This window comes from Neofelis nebulosa, chromosome 2 (assembly GCF_028018385.1).
Source record: "Neofelis nebulosa isolate mNeoNeb1 chromosome 2, mNeoNeb1.pri, whole genome shotgun sequence".
Taxonomy (NCBI): Eukaryota; Metazoa; Chordata; class Mammalia; order Carnivora; family Felidae; genus Neofelis; species Neofelis nebulosa.
This window is the reverse complement of record NC_080783.1, coordinates 105,072,874-105,090,621: the sequence shown is the minus strand read 5'-3', so window position 1 is coordinate 105,090,621 and position 17,748 is coordinate 105,072,874. Positions and strand designations below refer to the sequence as shown.

Here is a 17,748-nt window from a genome sequence, read left to right as displayed (position 1 = left end):
GTGACCTGAGCCAACGTTCAACCCACTGAGCCACCCAGGCACCCTAAGACCTCGATATTTTTATTTATTTATTTTTAATTTACATCCAAGTTAGCTAGCATATAGTGCAATAATGTTTTCAGGAGTAGATTCCAGTGACTCATCCCCTGTGTGTAACACCCAGTGCTCATCCCCAACAAGTGTCTTCCTTAACCCCTTACCCATTTAGCCCATCCCCCCACCCACAGCCCCTCCAGCAACCCTCAGTTTATTCTCTGTATTTAAGAGTCTCTTATGTTTCGCTCCCTCCCTGTTTTTATATTCTTTTTGCTTCCATTCCCTTATGTTCATCTGTTTTGTATCTTAAATTCTTCATATGAGTGAAGTCATAGGATATTTGTCTTTCTCTAACTTATTTCACTTAGCATAATACTCTCCAGTTCCATCCACGTAGCTGCAAATAGCAAGATTTCATTCTTTTTGATTGCCGAGTAATACTCCATTGTATGTATATACCACATCTTCTTTATCCATTCATCCACCAATGGACATTTGGGCTCTTTCCATACTTTGGCTATTGTTGATAGTGCTGCTATAAACATGGGGGTGCATGCATCCCTTCTAAACAGCACACCTGTATCCCTTGGATAAATGCCTAGTAGTGCAATTGCTGGGTCGTAGGGTAGTTCTATTTTTAATTTTGAGGAACCTCCATACTGTTTTCCAGAGTGGCTGCACCAGCTTGCATTCCCACCAACAATGCAAAAGAGATCCTCTTTCTCTGCATCCTCGCCAACTTTATTGTTGCCTGAGTTGTTAATGTTAGCCATTCTGACAGGTGTGAGGGGATATCTCATTGTGGTTTTGATTTGTATTTCCCTGATGGTGAGTGATGTTGAGCATTTTTTAATGTGTTGGTTGGCCATCCGGATGTCTTCTTTGGAGAAGTGTCTCTTCATGTCTTTTGCCCATTTCTTCACTGGATTATTTGTGTTTTGGGTGTTGAGTTGGATAATTTCTTTATAGATTTTGGATACTAACCCTTTATCTGATGTCGTTTGCAAATATCTTTTCCCATTCCATTGGTTGCCTTTTAGTTTGGCTGATTGCTTCCTTCACTGTGCGGAAACTTTTTATCTGGATGAGGTCCCAATAGTTCAAGACCTCAGTATTTTTAATACTTCCATCTTCTTACAAGTCACACTAGAAATCTTACTAGCCACATATGATGTAGGGCTCCCACTCGCCCAGCTACAATCTCTGTTAGCATTCACTGACTCAGAGGTTGATAACGCGTAGCAGTTGTGACCTGTTACAAGGAAAGAAAGAAGAGCTATGGAGATTCAGAGACATGTGAAAAACTGACTGTGTGCTGTCATTTTTCAGAAACCTCTTATCTACTGTGTCTGCAGTTGTAGGTTCGCAACATACGAGTATTAGAAATTAAATAGCCTCAGAAGACACCTCGCTGTAATGACTCAGTTGCCATTTGGTGGAAGATGGAGGGTTATAGGTCAGATCAGTGAATTTTTAAAAGAATAAGCCAATGACTCCAGATCAACTAATTATCCTCAGTAGGGTAACTTTTATATGACTCAGTTACTACACACTGGAATATTACTATATATCATAGAATGTCCAAAACAGAAGGACCCACCTTCATTTTATTAATGAGGAAACAGACTTTACTTGACTTGCCCGGGTCACAGGGCGTGTTAGTGGCCATGTGGGAACTGGAATCCAGGACTGCTGGTTATTACACCGCTGTGTGTTCCCCTTACTGCAGGCTGGTCTGTGGATGTGCGACTTTCTCTCCTGAAGGAGAATGTGGATAGTATTTGCGCTTTTTCTTTCCTCTCTGGCTCCCTCCACTAACAGTAGCGCACGTCACCCTGCCATCATCCCCCATGTATGTGTCTGTTAGTTGTTTGTGACTGCGCAACATGCATTTGTTCCTCTGTGCTCTGATGCCAACTGTTTTCTTTTGGTTCCTGACCCTGTAGATCTGTATAATTTGTGCTGCTATAGAATCTTATTACCCAAAGAGCTCTCCCTTGGTATTCAGTGAGCTCAGTATAATATACTATATTTACAATAAGCTTTTCAAATGCCGTCCCTCCTTTGGATGAGCGAGTTTAGTGGAATTAAGGAACATTCCTGCGTGCCGGTGTATTACTGGATTTGTAAAGGTTCAGCCAGGGATTGACTAGAAGGACGAGGCGGGTCCAGCTGATAGTAACTGAGTGAAGTAGACAGGAGAGACGGTGATGCTGTGGGCTAGGGAACTTCCGTAGAGAGAGGTGGCCATGTTGGCATGTGGGCCCAGTGGTCCCAGACTTCCCAAGAAAGGTCAGAAATGTGGAATAAGGCAACACATTTGAGCTTTATTTTTAAATGACACTCTGAAAGCCAGATAAAACATTTGTGAATCAGACTTGGCCTAAAGGTCTCTTCCTTCATATAGGTGAATTTGTGAAGGGCAAAAACTTTCAGATCTTTAGGGATGGCAGGAATATTAAGATTTTACTCCTAAACTTTGGTGATTAAGGAAAACCCTCTGGTTATTTTCCTGGATGCCCCCTTTCCTTTAAGAATCCTCTCCTGGGTAGATTCGATCCAAATCTCTAGAACACATTCATTATTCAGTTTTCTCAGCAGCTGAGATGCCTAGCTATTTATGCATATTTAGGACCCATCAGTGAGTATTGGCGGGGAGGGGAGGGGAGGGCCTTTGGAATGGCTGAGGGGAGTTCCTAAGATAACAGGTCTGATTGCGAGTCTGCCTACTTCCTTTCCTTTGGCTGTGCCTGGCCACAGACACATTTCCAGGTTAAACACGCCAACTTATACTGAAATGGATTCTCCGTTCTCCCCTTGCTGCAGAAGGAGACAGAAGTTTTGTGTGTGGTTTGTCAAGCTCGTTTCTCTAATTTATAGCTGGTGTGAGTCACTTAAGTCATGTATGCTAAAGCGTACTTTGCTTACAGAAGTGGTCCTCCTGGCTTCCTGGGTACAAATACATGTGCTATTGGGTCATGTTTACTTTTTATTAGTAATTATAACAGTAGTAATATTAGTACCCAGGATGTGCTCCGTGCTTTGCATTTTCTTTACATTATGTCATTAAAATTTCAAATTCAGGGGCGCCTGGGTGGCTCAGTCGGTTAAGCGTCTGACTTCAGCTCAGGTCACAATCTCGCGGTCCGTGAGTTCGAGCCCTGCGTCGGGCTCTGGGCTGACGGCTCAGAGCCTGGAGCCTGCTTCTGATTCTGTGTCTCCCTCTCTCTCTGCCCCTCCCCCGTTCATGCTCTGTCTCTGTCTCAAAAATAAAAATAAACATTAAAAAAAAAAAGTAAAATTTCAAATTCATCCTGTGACTTCACAGATCTGAACCTGCTTCCCCGTTCTTGTTACTATACTTCTGTAGATTGAGAAGAGTCCCTTAGAGAGGCCAAAGGAAACAATGCCGTCACTCAGCCTCAGTTGTAATAGATGTTTGCATTGCACCATCTTTCCTATTAGTGTGGAAAATACGTCTACGTCTTCCTACATGGACACGATTATGCACTTTTAAACTAATGCTGGTAATTGCAGCATTTTAAGGGAAGGAGCATGGACTTTGGCTAGCCAAGAGTCCTCGGGGTTACTCAGATGTATCAAAGATGTGAAATGGCTGCAAGAAATGAGATCAGGAACAGGTGAGAAGCGGAGGGCCCTGGTTTCTGCATATGTGTTGTAGCTGGATGGGGGATTCCCTTGCTGGGTCTCCCATACTCTTTGTGGTCACCCTACAAAATAGAGACCAGAAGCAGTTGCCCAGTAGGACCAAGGAGGACAGCATGGTTAGCTGAAGCAAGGGCAGCTGTAGGCAGCCTCGTCAGGATGTAAATTAAGATTTCGGAATTGGAAGTTTTTCTCATGAAGCAGTTTCAGAAAGGTACCTGGAAAGAAGATGAGCACATTCTAGAAGGCAGGTAGGAATCTCTTTTATCGTTTGGTCTTCATTTCTAAAATAGCATACATAACTCTAAGTGTCGTGTGTGTTTTGGGACTTATAGCAAGATTTCCCATTTTCTGGGGCACCTGGGTGGCCGAGTTGGTTGAGCGTCCGACTTCGGTTCAGGTCATGATCTTGCACTTGGTGAGTTGAGCCCCACGTCGGGCTTTGTGCTATCAGCACAGAGCCTGCTTTAGATTCTCTGCCCCACTCTGTCTCTGCCCCTCCCCCTCTCAAAAATAAATAAAACATTTTTTAAAAATAATAAGTAAAAAAAAAAGATTTTCCATCTTCTTAATTTTATATGTAATATTACTCTAGTATTTATATAAAATGGAAAGTACAATTACCTGGTGTAGAGGCTTGCTTCCGTGTCCATCAGACTTATCTCTAGTGGTATATTTTTGTTTCTGAGATGGTTTTGCATTATTTTTTGTAACGTATCTTTCCTTAAAATGAGCACTTTCTTTCTTCTCTTAAACCTAGGGACTCCTTTCCATTTGACCAACAGTTTAACATTTTGATGAGATTCATTGTGGATCAAACTCAAACTCCTAACCTCAAGGTTGGTGACTATTTGTCATTACAATTCAACCTCTAGAAGTCAAATTTGCTTAAAATGTCCTTTTTTGTACATGACTCGTATTTGGCTGTTATGAATAAGTCTGCTGTGAGCATTCTTACACAACTGTTTGGGGCCATGTTTCCATTTTTCTTGTTAGAGTACCTAGGAGAAGAGTCACTGGTTCATTGGGTGGGTCGTGTTTAATGTTATTTTAAACTGTTCAAATGGTTGTACTGTATTATATTCCTACCAGCAGTATAATGGCAGGCCTAGTAGTTCCACATCCTCACCAACATTTGAGTAATTTTGCTGTTTTCCACCGTATCTAAACTAGAAAATTCTGGTGTGTTGATATAAGGTATCTTACTGAAATCTTTTCCATATTAACATTCTAACACATGAAAATTAATTGTCACGTATTTTGGAAAATCATAACTATAAGACTGAATTTGAGGGAGGGTATTATTAATTTCAATTAGGTCGTGTACGTCATCTCTTCTTTATTCATTAGCTTTTGTTGGGGTTTTAGGATAGCTGCAATCAATAACCGCCCTCTTCTCCTAAGGTCAAAACCAATTGAGGCATCAGTGGAGAAGTTAAGGTAGAATATCAGCGTGATTGCTAAAAATGCTACCTTGCAAGACGTGGCCTAGGATGCCCAAAAAACAATACTAAGTGCTTCCTGGTCCAGCGGCAGAGTCGTAATCCCGTGGCCTGCCCATGGGGGCTCATGCCCTGCAGGTGTCTTGCTGCGTATGGGAGGAGGCAGAGCAGGCCTTCTCCACAGGCACGGTGATCTAAAACTGAAGGAGGTTGATCTGTATGCCAGTCTTCCTGTTCCCAAACTTAACCTGTCAGCCATTTCATGCTTTTGTCCCTGATGGACGTGGCTCTGTGTGAAAACATAGATCCAGGAGAAAGGAGGGGTCCCCTCAATTGTATTTACTTTTCTCTGATCAGAATTCTATTCAGAGATTCATAAGTGTACCTAATGAGTATAATTATTGGATCTTTCAGGTCAAAGTTGCAATCCTGAAGTACATCGAGTCCCTCGCTAGGCAGATGGATCCAACAGATTTTGTAAACTCTAGTGAGACGAGGCTTGCAGTTTCTAGAATTATAACCTGGACGACAGAACCAAAGAGTTCAGACGTGAGAAAGGTATGTCCGCGAGAGCTCAAGTGCAGCTTTAAACACACCGTTCTCAGGCATGTGTTAGGAAAAGAAATGTACTTGGGAACTTGCACACCGTGCCACACACCTATATGGGATCCTTTATTACTCCTTTTCTGTGAAACCAAGACTTTGCTGTTGTCCCTTATCTTCTTTCTCCAGTTCCACCTAGTCCCAGTCTTCCAGCATCAAAATGAAAATCGGAAATCGTGTATGATTGGTTTGTGGTTTTCTTAGGCATCTATTTTATTCTTTTTAAGTGAGAAATCACTCATGGTTTAGTGTCTCTTCAGGCCATCGGTTTTCCACGTATCAGTTTTGTGACATGGACTTTGAGGACAGAATTGAAAATCTAAGGCTGCCTGGCCACAAGGTGCCTCATAGCAAAAGTGGCTGAAAATTTGCTAAGAAATGAATTTCTGAATTTAAAAAGAGCAAACAATGTCAGATTACATACCATACTTGGAACACACTCTGACTTGGGGAGTGACATGGGGAGATAGAATTCAGATTTTGGATGCACCCTGATATCAAGGTGTTGTTTTGTTAGTTTATCAGCTGAAGAATATTGGCTACTTTTTTCAGAAATGACACATTGAGGAGTGGATAACATAGGAAAGAGCACAGAGTGCTATTATTTCTCTTTCAAGATAGTACTCTGCATCAGGACCATTACAAAGATTAATTATTACATGTGAAACACTTTGTCAGTTCCTGACAAGTTGTAAGCACACCACAAGCGTAAATTACTGTGTTTGTCTCTCTTACTCTCTGCCTGTCGATGTCGTTCTGTGCTTGAGCTTCCCACTGCTTGAGTTTGACACGTGGCCATTATTCTTTTTACTTTATGGATAAACTAAGTAGCCTTTATGAAGTACTCTTAAAAGCCAGCTTTCTCAGTTCTGCTTCCAGACTGGAGGTACGTGATTTTGGTTATTTGTGTATAATCACGAGCCTTGCATTTTTTCTTCTGTACCACACTCCTTCCATCCTTGGCCCTACCAGTGGAGTTGTTTGGCCTTAAGCAGAGTTGATAATGTGGACCACTTGGGTCCAGCAGGAAAAAAGGAAAGGAGAAATCCAAGCAATAGTTAGCAGGAGTGGTAAATTTCCAAATGCCAATAAACACTTAGCTCCTCTTCCATTGAAGTTCAAAGACAAGAACAGAAGAATTCTGTAAAAGGTTTCTTTAGAAGGGTTATGGATCATGTAAGTCCTGTGTCCATTGTATAGTCATAAACTAAGTTGTCCAAGGAACAAGGGCAAATCCTATTAAAGCACTCATTCAAAATTGTTACCAAAGAGGCATTTCACTGGCAACCTCTGATTTAGCCATTAAACCAGTTTGGGATTAGGGAGGTACAATAGGAGGTGGTTGAATGATTTGCTTGGTGTGTAAGTCACAAACAGATATTTCTGTTGTAGTTTTTAAAATCACAACAGTGGCCAAAATACAAAAGCCTTAAGGGTAGCTTTCTGTCTTTAGTCATAACATGTAAATGTGTGTGTGTGTCTATGTGTGTGCCTTTTGTAATTGAATGTTACTTAAGTATTCCTTCCTGTAGGACTGAAACATTGTAGACTTACGTATTACCATAATTCTAGCCTGTTGAGGAGCAGTTCACATTCATCGTATCCTCCACTTTCTCTGGACGTGCGCATTAAAAACTTGAACTACAATTTATTTTCCTAACTTTTCTAAGGAGGACGTTATAGGAACTTTCTTCCTTGAGTTATTTAGCCTTAGGCTCCCAAGACTTGAGTCAGTTATGGTTAGGATATTAAAGTTATTGCCAGAAATCATGTGGATCATTTACTGTTTGATCTTCAAAACTTAATGTCAGTCATTTTGGGTCACGCGGTGCTACTTCACAAAGCCTGGTCTCCATTGGTGTTCCACTCCTGTTACCTGCCCTCACTTCTTCCCCTTCCCCGTGTCGAGGACTGCTCAGCACCTCGCCTTCAGACTGAGTTCAGATCCAGGTTCTGGGCCAGTAATCCTGATCTTCAGGAAATTTGGAAAGCTTTTTTATTACATCAGTAGTTCTCAGTCCTGGCTACAGTTAAAATCTGCCTCCGTTCCTGGGCTCTACCCCAGGTAATTTGACCTAATTGGCATAGTGTAAAGTATGGACATTGTTTTGGGTCTCATTGGGATTCCCTCCACCGTTGGCTGTTTTTTAACGCACAGAGTTGCGACCTGGTGTTTTAGACCATTACCCTGGAGTTGCACCTCAAGACATACAAGCTGCTGGTACAGTGTTGACCTGGTTGCGATCGATTCCCTTGGTCCGAGCCTTCATCTGCAGTATCTTCAGGCCTGGGGCTAGACTTGCTGTTCCCCAGGGACTTCTCACCTCCCTATTTTCTCTCGCCCTGTATCTCTGCACCTAGCACAATACCTGTGTAAGCAAAGTAAACATTTCATAAATAGTTTGAATGAATTAATGAATGATAAATGTCCAGAAAGAGGTGATCTCATTTTAAGCATTTCGAAGCCATTATTTTCAAAACCATAATGTCGGAGGCCCCCTGTTTTGACTTGTGTTCGTTTTCTGTTGTATACTGAAACAGCACAAACTAAGTAGCTTGAAACTACACACATTTATTATGTTGTAATTCTTTTTTTTTTTTTTTTTTTCTTGATGTTTTTATTTTTGAGACGAGAGAGAACATGAGCAGGGGAGGAGCAGAGAGAGAGGGAGACACAGAATCCGAAGCAGGCTCCAGGCTCTGAGCTGTCAGCACAGAGCCCGACGCGGGGCTCGAGCTCACAGACTGTGAGATCATGACCTGAGCCGAAGTCGGACACTCAACCGACTGAGCCACGCAGGCGCCCCTGTGTTGTAATTCTTTGATTCAGGAATCTGGCACATGGTCTTTGGGTCCTCTGCTTAGGGTCTTAACAGACTGAAATCACAGTGTCGCCTGGGTCTTTGGTCTTATCTGAGGCCTAGTCTTTTTTTAATCACTGGTTCTTGGCCGAATTCCATTCCTTACAGGAGGGCCGAGGGGCCTGTTTTCTGGCTGTCAGTAGGGGACATTCTCAGCTCGTGGGCCACCTGCCATCCCTGCCACACCTCCCTCTCCCCAGCTTGGCAATTTGTTTCTTCAAAGCCAGCAAGAGAATATTTGGGGAAAAAATTTCCCCAAACTTCCCAAATGTGATGAAAAACCTTAGTCTACCCATCTAAGAAGCTCCATAAACTCCCAGTAGGATAAGAAAAGATCCCCAGATAGACACATCGTAATCAAACAATTGAGAGACAGAGACAAGTAGAGAATCCTGGAAGTAGCAAGAGGGAGGCAGCCTGGCATCCCCCAGAGACCCTCTGTAAGACACACAGCTGGTTTCTCCTCAGAAACCGTGGAGGACAGAGGCAATGGGATGGCATTCAGCGTGCTGACAGAAAAAACCTGCCAAGCAAATATTCTCTGTTCAGCAAAACTATTCTTCCAAAGTTGGAGGAGAAATTAAAATGAAGCCAGCACCTCCAACCTTGCTTCAGGGCTTAGGTCACACCCACCCAGGATAATCTCCCCTTTGATGACCTAAAAGTCAACTGACTGGGGAGGGACTTTTCATTACACCTGCAGAGTCCCTTCTGCCATAACAATTAGGGGAATGATGTTCCATCATTCACAAGTCTCACTCTAGGGGAGAGGATCGGACAGGGATTGTATGTGGGAGATGGGAGTCTCGGGGGGCGTCTTAAGTGTTTTGCCTACCAAGGCTTTATCTCACTTTCGTGAGTTGGCAGGAATCTTCCACAGTCATTTGTTAATTCACTACCTCTTACTTAAATAGGGAGCTTTTTAATCTAACTGTTCAAGTTGTGGTGAGGGTCAAGATGCATCTCTGCATCCTGGGTACCCTCTAGGGTTTTGTTTTTTTTAAGTTTATTTATTTATTTTGAGGGAGAGAGAGTGCGCGAGTGGTGGAAGGGACGCAGAGAGGGAGAGAGAGAATCCTAAGCAGGCTCTGCACTATCGTTGCAGAGCCCAATGCAGGGCTCAATTGCATGAACGGTGAGATCCTGACCTGAGCTGAAATCAGGAGTCGGACACTTCACCCACTGAGCCACCCAGGTGCTTCTAGATTTTTTTTTTTTTTTTTTTAATCATTAAAAATGTCAGTGGCTGGAGGGGCACCTGGGTGGCTCAGTCAGTGAGGCGTCCTACTTTTGATTTTAGCTCAGGTCATGATCTTGCAGGTTCGTGGGTTTGAGGCCTGCGTCGGCCTCTGTGCTGACAGCCTAGAGCCTGGAGCCTGCTTCGGATTCTGTGTCTCCATCTCTCTCTGCCCCTCCCCTGTTCACAGTCTGTCTGTCTCTCTCTCTCTCTCTCTCTCTCTCTCTCTCTCTCTCTCTCTCTCAAAAATAAATAAATGGAAAAAAAGTTTTTTTTTTAATGTCTGTGACTCAAGATTGCTTGGCTTTCAATTATACACATCCAGCTTTGTTGTTTGATTAAAATAGGTGCATTAAAGCACGGTATTTGGATATGTGTTCTTTTGCCCCATAACTACTTACCCACAGACTGTATATTAGGGCACTGCAGATTAATCCTTTATGGAGACAGCATCACTTTTATTTAAATGCTCTCTTTTGATGTGCCACCCAATGGACATTATATAAATACAGATGCTATTGTAAGTATTGCAAACTGCCTTGCACAAGAATTTGGACCATATTTGAAAGCTTATCTAAATGAACTGAGCACCTAAATAAATTAAAATACTTAAAAATTGGGATGTGATATATATCACTCTGCTCTAAGATCTAAACTTGTCATTATCATTTTAAGGCTGTAAAAAAGTAAAACAGGAACTATTTTTATCTGGGTAAATTAAAGCACCCTGTCTCTTTTAAATAAACTTAATGTTTTTGCACCATCTTTCATTTGCAGTTACTAACAGTTTCTATCAGGTGCTAGGAAAACCTTGGTGATTTAAAAAAGCACTATGTGATCATGAACCAAGTTTTCCTATTGGTGTCCTGCTTTAATTTCTGAAGCGTAGGGCAAGATTATATTCTAAATGTTAGAAGAGCCCTTCAGTCTGAAATCTGTGCAGTAAACCCTCATATTGGCCCTACTTTAGAGAACATTAATTTTCTGCAAACAGTACTTGGGGAGTTTGCAGACAGTATAATTCATCCTATAAGGTCCTATTTGGGAAAACAACTTAACTCTAATAGAACTCTGGATTTGTTGACTTCAGCATTTTTAGTATTTTTATATTTACTTTGTTTCCCTTTTTATCTCCGTGTTTTGGGTGTTTGTTGTTGGAGAGAGAGAGGTGTTTAAATATTTCAGATGTTTTGAAGAGGAAGGAAGAAGCACGGCCAAAACCAGAACACAAGCCAGTCAGCAGTGGAGTGGGCTTACCAGGCCAAGACTGATGGGGGCCAGCAGGAAAAGCCCCACCCAGACCCTCACTGGCCCAATCTGTTCCCAGAGTAACCTTGTTCTTGTTCTAGGTGTGGGAGCACTGACTGTCCTGTTGGCCAAACTGTACCTTTCTGAAAGAACTGTGTTTCGTGTTCATATAATGTGTTAACAGGAGGAAGTGGATTCTAGAGTTTGACCGTCCTTTGACTTCTGCCCCTGCCACTTGGTGGTGGTGCGAGCTGGCAGCTGAACCTCAGAATTCTTGTTTGTTCTCCGTAAAATGGGAATAATCACCGCTGCCTCAGGCTTCATTGGGGTGGCCTACGTGCAGTATAGAAAACATAGGCAGAGACTCCTTCATTTGCTATTGCAGCCTCTGCAGCCCCGTGGGAGGCTTGTTTTGGTTTTGCTCTGTTATTTGTGAAGCAAATGGAGAACTCAGGTGTTTTCCAGCATTACGAAGATCTTTTTCTTTCCCCAGTCAACCAAAGGGAATGTAAATGCGGTAGAACTTTTAATGCTGTGTTGACATTTCAGGATTCAGAATCCCTGTGGGTTTGCGTAGCATACGTGATTTTCTACCATTGAGCGCCTGCTTTGTCAGATGACATAGCAGGTTTAGCCCCCGAAATGCCGTAAATGAAGTCATGGCAAAGAAACCTGGAAAGTATATAAAGATGCTGTTGTCTGGATCAGGAAGAGAATAGAAATAGCCCTCAAAAGTTGAAATTTCCAGCCGAAAAATTTTAATGTCTACTTACAGGTAGGCACTGTGGCCTAGCCACAAAGCTCAGGATTTTCCCATCAAACAGGATTTGAAGCTCAGCTTAACTGTGACTGGCTCTTTCCAGAAATGAGTTGGCTTTTTTGATGTCTTTGCTCAAGAACGCTACTGCTGCCAGCAACAAGGCTGGGTAGGAAGCACCTAGCGAATGGTGGAGGTTTGAAACCAGTAGTTACCGTCCTCCTGTTCTTAGAGCTGCTAGATTATATATGTCCAGGTGATGTTGCAAAAGAAGCCACATACTTTCACAGCTTACAAATAACCCTGGTTTTAGCACTTGCTTCTTCTCTCATTAAATCCTACCGCCTTTCCTGTTTGTCAGTCCCCGCTTCAGCGTAGTCGAGTAGGTGAGGATTTCCCCACTAGGTCAGCTTCCACCTGCTCTGGGCCCGGAGAAGGAAACTTGGAAGAAAATTGTAAACAGGTAGATTTTAAACTATGTACTAATTTGAAAAAAGACACTTCACTGTTTGCATTGTAGATTATTAATACTGATTACCCTTGGCAAGACACTGAAAAGATTGTCAAGAAACCTAAAATTCATATAATACTATGTTGAATGTGTGTGTGTGTGTGTGTGTGTGTGTGTAAAGGTTTGTGTTTTGATGTGTTTTATGATTAACTACCTGCCCAAAACAAAAAGCTATGTTGAGTGTAGTCCCCTACCATATGCAAGATACTAAATAAGGAATGTCTGGAGGTTTTGAAGTAACCTTTCTTCGGCGATTTTCTAAAGCAATTTTAATGACCATCTGGAGGGAAGTAATAATTGTTTAATAAATTAGAAACCTTCTCTTTCTCCCAAAGTTTAGGTTTTCCCCAGTTAATACCAGCGCTGAAGCATTTGTCAAAAGCTTTATTGATCTCCTGTCTCAAAGAACTCTTTCCTGCCTTCAAGGCAGTTAGTTGATAGCCCCGGGAGTTCTTTCCATAGAGTGACTGTAAGATTTGAAGGACCTTTTGCCCTCATCTGCCAGTTTCTACTGCTGAGTGGGCGTGAGCGGGAGTCAGTTCCTTTTAAGTTGCCATTTGGTCTTGAAAATAAATGACCCTAGAGTTGTCCGTTAAGAGAAGTCAGCAGCAACCTTGCGTTTTTGGTCTGGCTGCTCACTGGCCCTGCCTCTTATGAAAGGCAAGAGTTCAATGATGGAACAAGAACAGTGGTGCACTCCACTTTTTGATCCATTATTGAACATGAGCTGTGCCCCAAGCTTTTTAAAATGAATCTCTTCAACTCATCCCTATGTTTGGAGTTACTCCTTTAAAGAGAATGTATTGATGATAACGATAAATATAACCCAGTTTTCTTCCTTGTTTGGATTCTAGTATTCTGACTTCTCACTAACACAGAGAGTTGTAGATAAAATATTTTAGGACCATACAGTCTCATTCCTTTTAAAACTGTGATATAAAATATTTTTAAAATAACAGATTTAAATCATATTTTCTACCCATTTCTGGAGCTTGGACCTCATTAGAAAGGATTTTACTTTGAAAACAGCTTTAAATCCCCAAGGGTGACTTTTGAAAAATGTATAAAGTCACTTACATTTCATATTTTGGAAAATGTAAAAATAAGTTACATTCATTTATATGTATAAATCACCACACGTACCATCTGTCCAACGAGTTATATTTTCAAAATTCCTCCATCTCTCTTTTGGATTTCTTATCAAAATTCACCGTTAGGGTTATTGAAAGAGAAGTTTCTGTAGTGGGCCAAAACGTAAAGTCTGCTGCGATGGCTTTCCCACGTGACTAAGTCACTGATAGCACATGGCCACTAGTTAGCACAATTTCTAGGCCTATCGTCTTGCGGCTCTTTTGTTCCTGAAAGATCCCGCTGATTTTTATAATTTGCTTTGTAAAAAACCTCAAGTTAGTTTGTGATATTAGATATCCTGTCATTCTGGGAAGAAACACGTTTTTTTTAAGTATAGGTGGTGGCACATTTCACATAAAAATACTGATACATTTTATAATTTTGAAATGCCATTGTCATTCATTAAAAAATAAGTCCCTAAACTTTCTTACTAAATTGGCAACATTTTCCTTTTTTCTCTCCCTGCTAAAACTCAAGTCTGTTTCTTTCTTTCTCTTTGAAGTGCATTTTTTTTTGCATGCGTTTTTTTCCTAACATCTAACAAAAATGTCTTTTTTTAATGCACAGGTTACTTTGCATGATTTTTGGAATTTAATCTTATACAAATATAAAGGTCAAATTAATGTATATTACATTGGTGATGAAAAAGATTCCTTCAGATAACTATTAAGTATGTTTCAATAATATGAAAATGTGTAGTACAATCGGTAATAGTGTGTTTTGCCTGTGTCATGAAAGCACACTGGCCCCTTGGGGTTTAATTTGGATGGAAAGGCTACTGATGACTGTATTTGGAGGTCAAGGGGAGAAAGTAAGATACTTTTGTCCAGTCTGTGCTTAATAAATGCTTTTGATAGGTCTAAAATCTGGTTTTTGATTCTGTAAAAGACATTCTGATATTTTAAAATTTATAATTAATTTTTATTTCTGGTTAAATACATTTGGGTCCTTGGATTTTTTTGTTTTTCTTTCTTCGGACACAAATAGTAGTTTTGTCTTAACTGGGCCCAGGATTAATTTTAACATTGTGAAAGCATTGAAATATTTCGCGATGTTTACTTCCAAAGCATTTCTCAAGCAGATATGTATTTTTTAATGTTTGTTTATTTTCGAGAGAGGGAGAGAGCAAGCGGGGCAGGGACAGAGAGGGGGAGAGAGGATCCAAAGCGGGCTTTGTGCTGATAACACAGAACCTGACATGGGGCTCGAACTTGCGAGCTGCGAGATCACGGTCTGAGTCAAGGTTGGCCGCTCAGCCGACTGAGCCACCCAGGTGCCCCAGCAAATATGTTTTTTCTAACACCTTATGTCACGGGTAAAAATATTCTGAAGAATTACTACAATCCTAGAAATTTTGAGTCTTTGGAAAAATAAATGTATCCTTTTAGTCAAAAGAGTATGTGATGCATTTTTCTTTCTTTTGACTCTCAGAAATTTGTAAGAGATGCCATTCTTCTCTTGGCAGTTGTTCTCTTCTTGGCAGTTGTTCTAAATCAAAACCCTTGGAACTAATTCCTCAGGCATTGTTTTTTAAGCTCACTGTGCCTGCTGCTACTTAGAACCATAGAAAGACTTGCTGGAGAAATCCGAGTCTCATAGGGCTACTGTTGCTTCAGCTCATTGCTTTCCCACCTTGCTGCCAGAGTGCTCGCTGCAGTACGTTGTCTCAGTTAATAAAGTAGAACGTTTGCCAAAACACCGAATTTGTACCATATAAGTCTGGTTTGCTTCCCAAGGACTGGCCTTTCTCACTTGGCAGGTGCAACAGGGGTTTTTCAGATGTATTTAAACTCTTTCTCTAGATTTTCTCAGTCACTCAAAGTGGAGCTTGAGGAAAAGTGGTTGCTCAGTTTAGCCCATTGGCAGCTCCTGTAGAAACTTGTTCCCTCCAGGGGCACCAGGAGCCCTGTCCAGTGCTGACTTGGTAGAGTGAACCATCTTCAGCCGTTCCATGTCCTCTCGTTGTTTTACTTACGTACTTAGCAGCTTTGTCCCTCGTGCTAGACAGCATGGGGAAGGTCATTGAATATGAACATGCTGTGGATATCCCAGGCCAGGGCGTGAAGGTGAAACGGGGGCGTATTTTCCAGATTGAAGTCAGGCTGTTTATAACCGGTGATCCTGTTTTCTCCAAATGCCTTTTGTGTGTGTGTTTTATGACGAAGCTGTCCTCTTACTATTGTTTGACTCATATGAAGAAAGTTTTGTGAGACCATTTTAATGAATGTTTTGACCAGAATACGCTGTTGTCCGTTACATAATGAATCACATCTTCTTTTTCCAGGCAGCACAAATTGTGCTGATCTCTCTGTTTGAATTGAACACTCCCGAATTTACCATGTTACTTGGTGCCTTGCCAAAAACCTTCCAGGATGGTGCCACCAAACTCCTGCATAACCACCTCAAGAACTCTAGTAACACCAGTGTGGTGAGTGCCTCAGTCACGACTGGTGCCTCTGTACTGACCGTGACCTCTGCGAGTCCCTTGTCTAGACTTGCTCTGATAGAATGGCCAGCTTTCTTGTTCTCTTTCAGTAAACTGTGCGCATCTGGAGGGTGGGGGCGTGTCTGGCCCCTGCAGTAGTCCCAACGAATGAGCGAACCTAGTGTTTAAACGTACCCTTTTTCTTAAGTGAGATTGTTCAATCCGTTAAATTTTTACTTGGTCACTTAGCCCTTTGTTCACTGAATTACTTATGTTTTTCATGCTATAAAGATGGAAGGACTCAATTGTGTGTGTGACTCTGGCACAGGTGACATCAGACGGTTCAACTTGAGGAACCCCTGCGTGACAGCTATCCTTTTGGGGTGTATCTGCACTTAAAATTGGCCTTATCATTCTTTAAAAAAAAAAAAAGTCACCCTGATTGTGCAAGTATTTATCTTATTTCATTCTGCTTTCACCCCAGGGCTCTCCGAGCAATACAATTGGCCGGACTCCCTCCCGACACACCAGCAGCAGGACCAGCCCCCTGACCTCACCCACCAACTGTTCCCACGGGGGCCTGTCTCCCAGGTAATGCCATTTCCCCAAAAGTGAGGAAACCACCCCAATGTCCGTCCACCCCATTCCTAGGTTTTTAGACCAAGCTTAACACCAAAAAATGGATGGGTATCAGGAGATCATGGGGTCTAGTAGTCTGTATAATCTTGGGCAAAGCAGTTGACTTCTATGGCAAAATGGCCAATTTGTGCTGAATGTTCTTGGAGATTCTTCCAGCTCTAAGAACTCCCTAGTAACTTAAAGATTTTAAGGCTAAAGCCACATTTAGTACTGTTTCACGTAGAAACGATTTAGAAATTCATCACCTCTATTTTGTAAGTGGTAGGAGCACCTTATGGTATTTGTCATCTAAATAAATCCCTTGTAGTCCCACACAAGGCCTAGGGTAGTTTTCCAAACCAGCAGTCATTCCAGGCATAGTTGCTGTAATTACGGGCTCACGTTTGAAGCAGACTCCTGCTCCAGAGAGGTATTTAGAACCTGAGAACTGAAATTAGATCATCGTTTTCAGACTTTGTTGGGACCGTGCAAGCATTGGTCTTACAGACTCTGAGTCAGTGGCTTTAAATAAGAAAAATGCCTTGTCCCAGCATCTGTAGACTTCTCCATCTGGCCAGAGCCTGTGGAAATCTCTGCATGGTGACTTTAGTGACCCCCCCCACCCCCCCACCCCCCCCCGGTGTGTGTTGGAGCCTTCCATGGCCTCACACTGAGTAGTGGCCCTAGAGACCAGACTTGACAGTGCCCAGACGTGTGAGGGTCATACGTACATGCTGTATTTGTCTCCAAGAAGGCCACATCTTTGAGGTCTCTGGGCACAAGGATCGGGGGCTGTGTCTTCAGGGTTGCCGACACCAGGATGACAAGAAGATACTTCAAGTATATGCCATCTTCCCTTCAAGGGTTGCCTCTTTAGTAGGAAAATATTACAAGTGCTTTAAATTCAGATTTTGAATGATCAAGAGTCTCCCCAAATCTTCTGTCATGACCAATGAAGTCCTCTTGAGTTTCTCAAGTTGTCATCTAAGTATTTGGAGCATACCAAATTTGTATTTTTCTCTTGGTGACACAAAGTATTTTGTATACTTACAGTATCCTACCATTTGTATTGCCCTACTTATAATCTCTCTAAATGCCCCTGGTGCCATGTTTAGGTAGAATGAAGAATGATGTCACGTCTCCAAGTTTGGTCTGTGTTGTCATGATTTTGGCAGGCTGTTATGATCAGACAATTGAGATCAGAAGTGAGTGA

The 17,748-nt window shown here is 41.9% G+C and overlaps 1 protein-coding gene across 28 annotated transcripts in view; it reads left to right on the top strand.

The window, feature by feature from the left end:
* CLASP1 (cytoplasmic linker associated protein 1) overlaps window positions 1–17,748 on the top strand; it is a 270,587-nt gene that overhangs the window by 212,231 nt on the left and 40,608 nt on the right. For all 28 annotated transcript variants that reach the window (XM_058715571.1, XM_058715563.1, XM_058715570.1 and 25 more), the window contains 4 exons: window positions 4,463–4,541; window positions 5,559–5,702; window positions 15,777–15,920; window positions 16,402–16,508. In XM_058715571.1, the coding sequence (XP_058571554.1) occupies window positions 4,463–4,541; window positions 5,559–5,702; window positions 15,777–15,920; window positions 16,402–16,508 (474 nt within the window). The remainder of the gene's footprint in view (window positions 1–4,462; window positions 4,542–5,558; window positions 5,703–15,776; window positions 15,921–16,401; window positions 16,509–17,748) is intronic.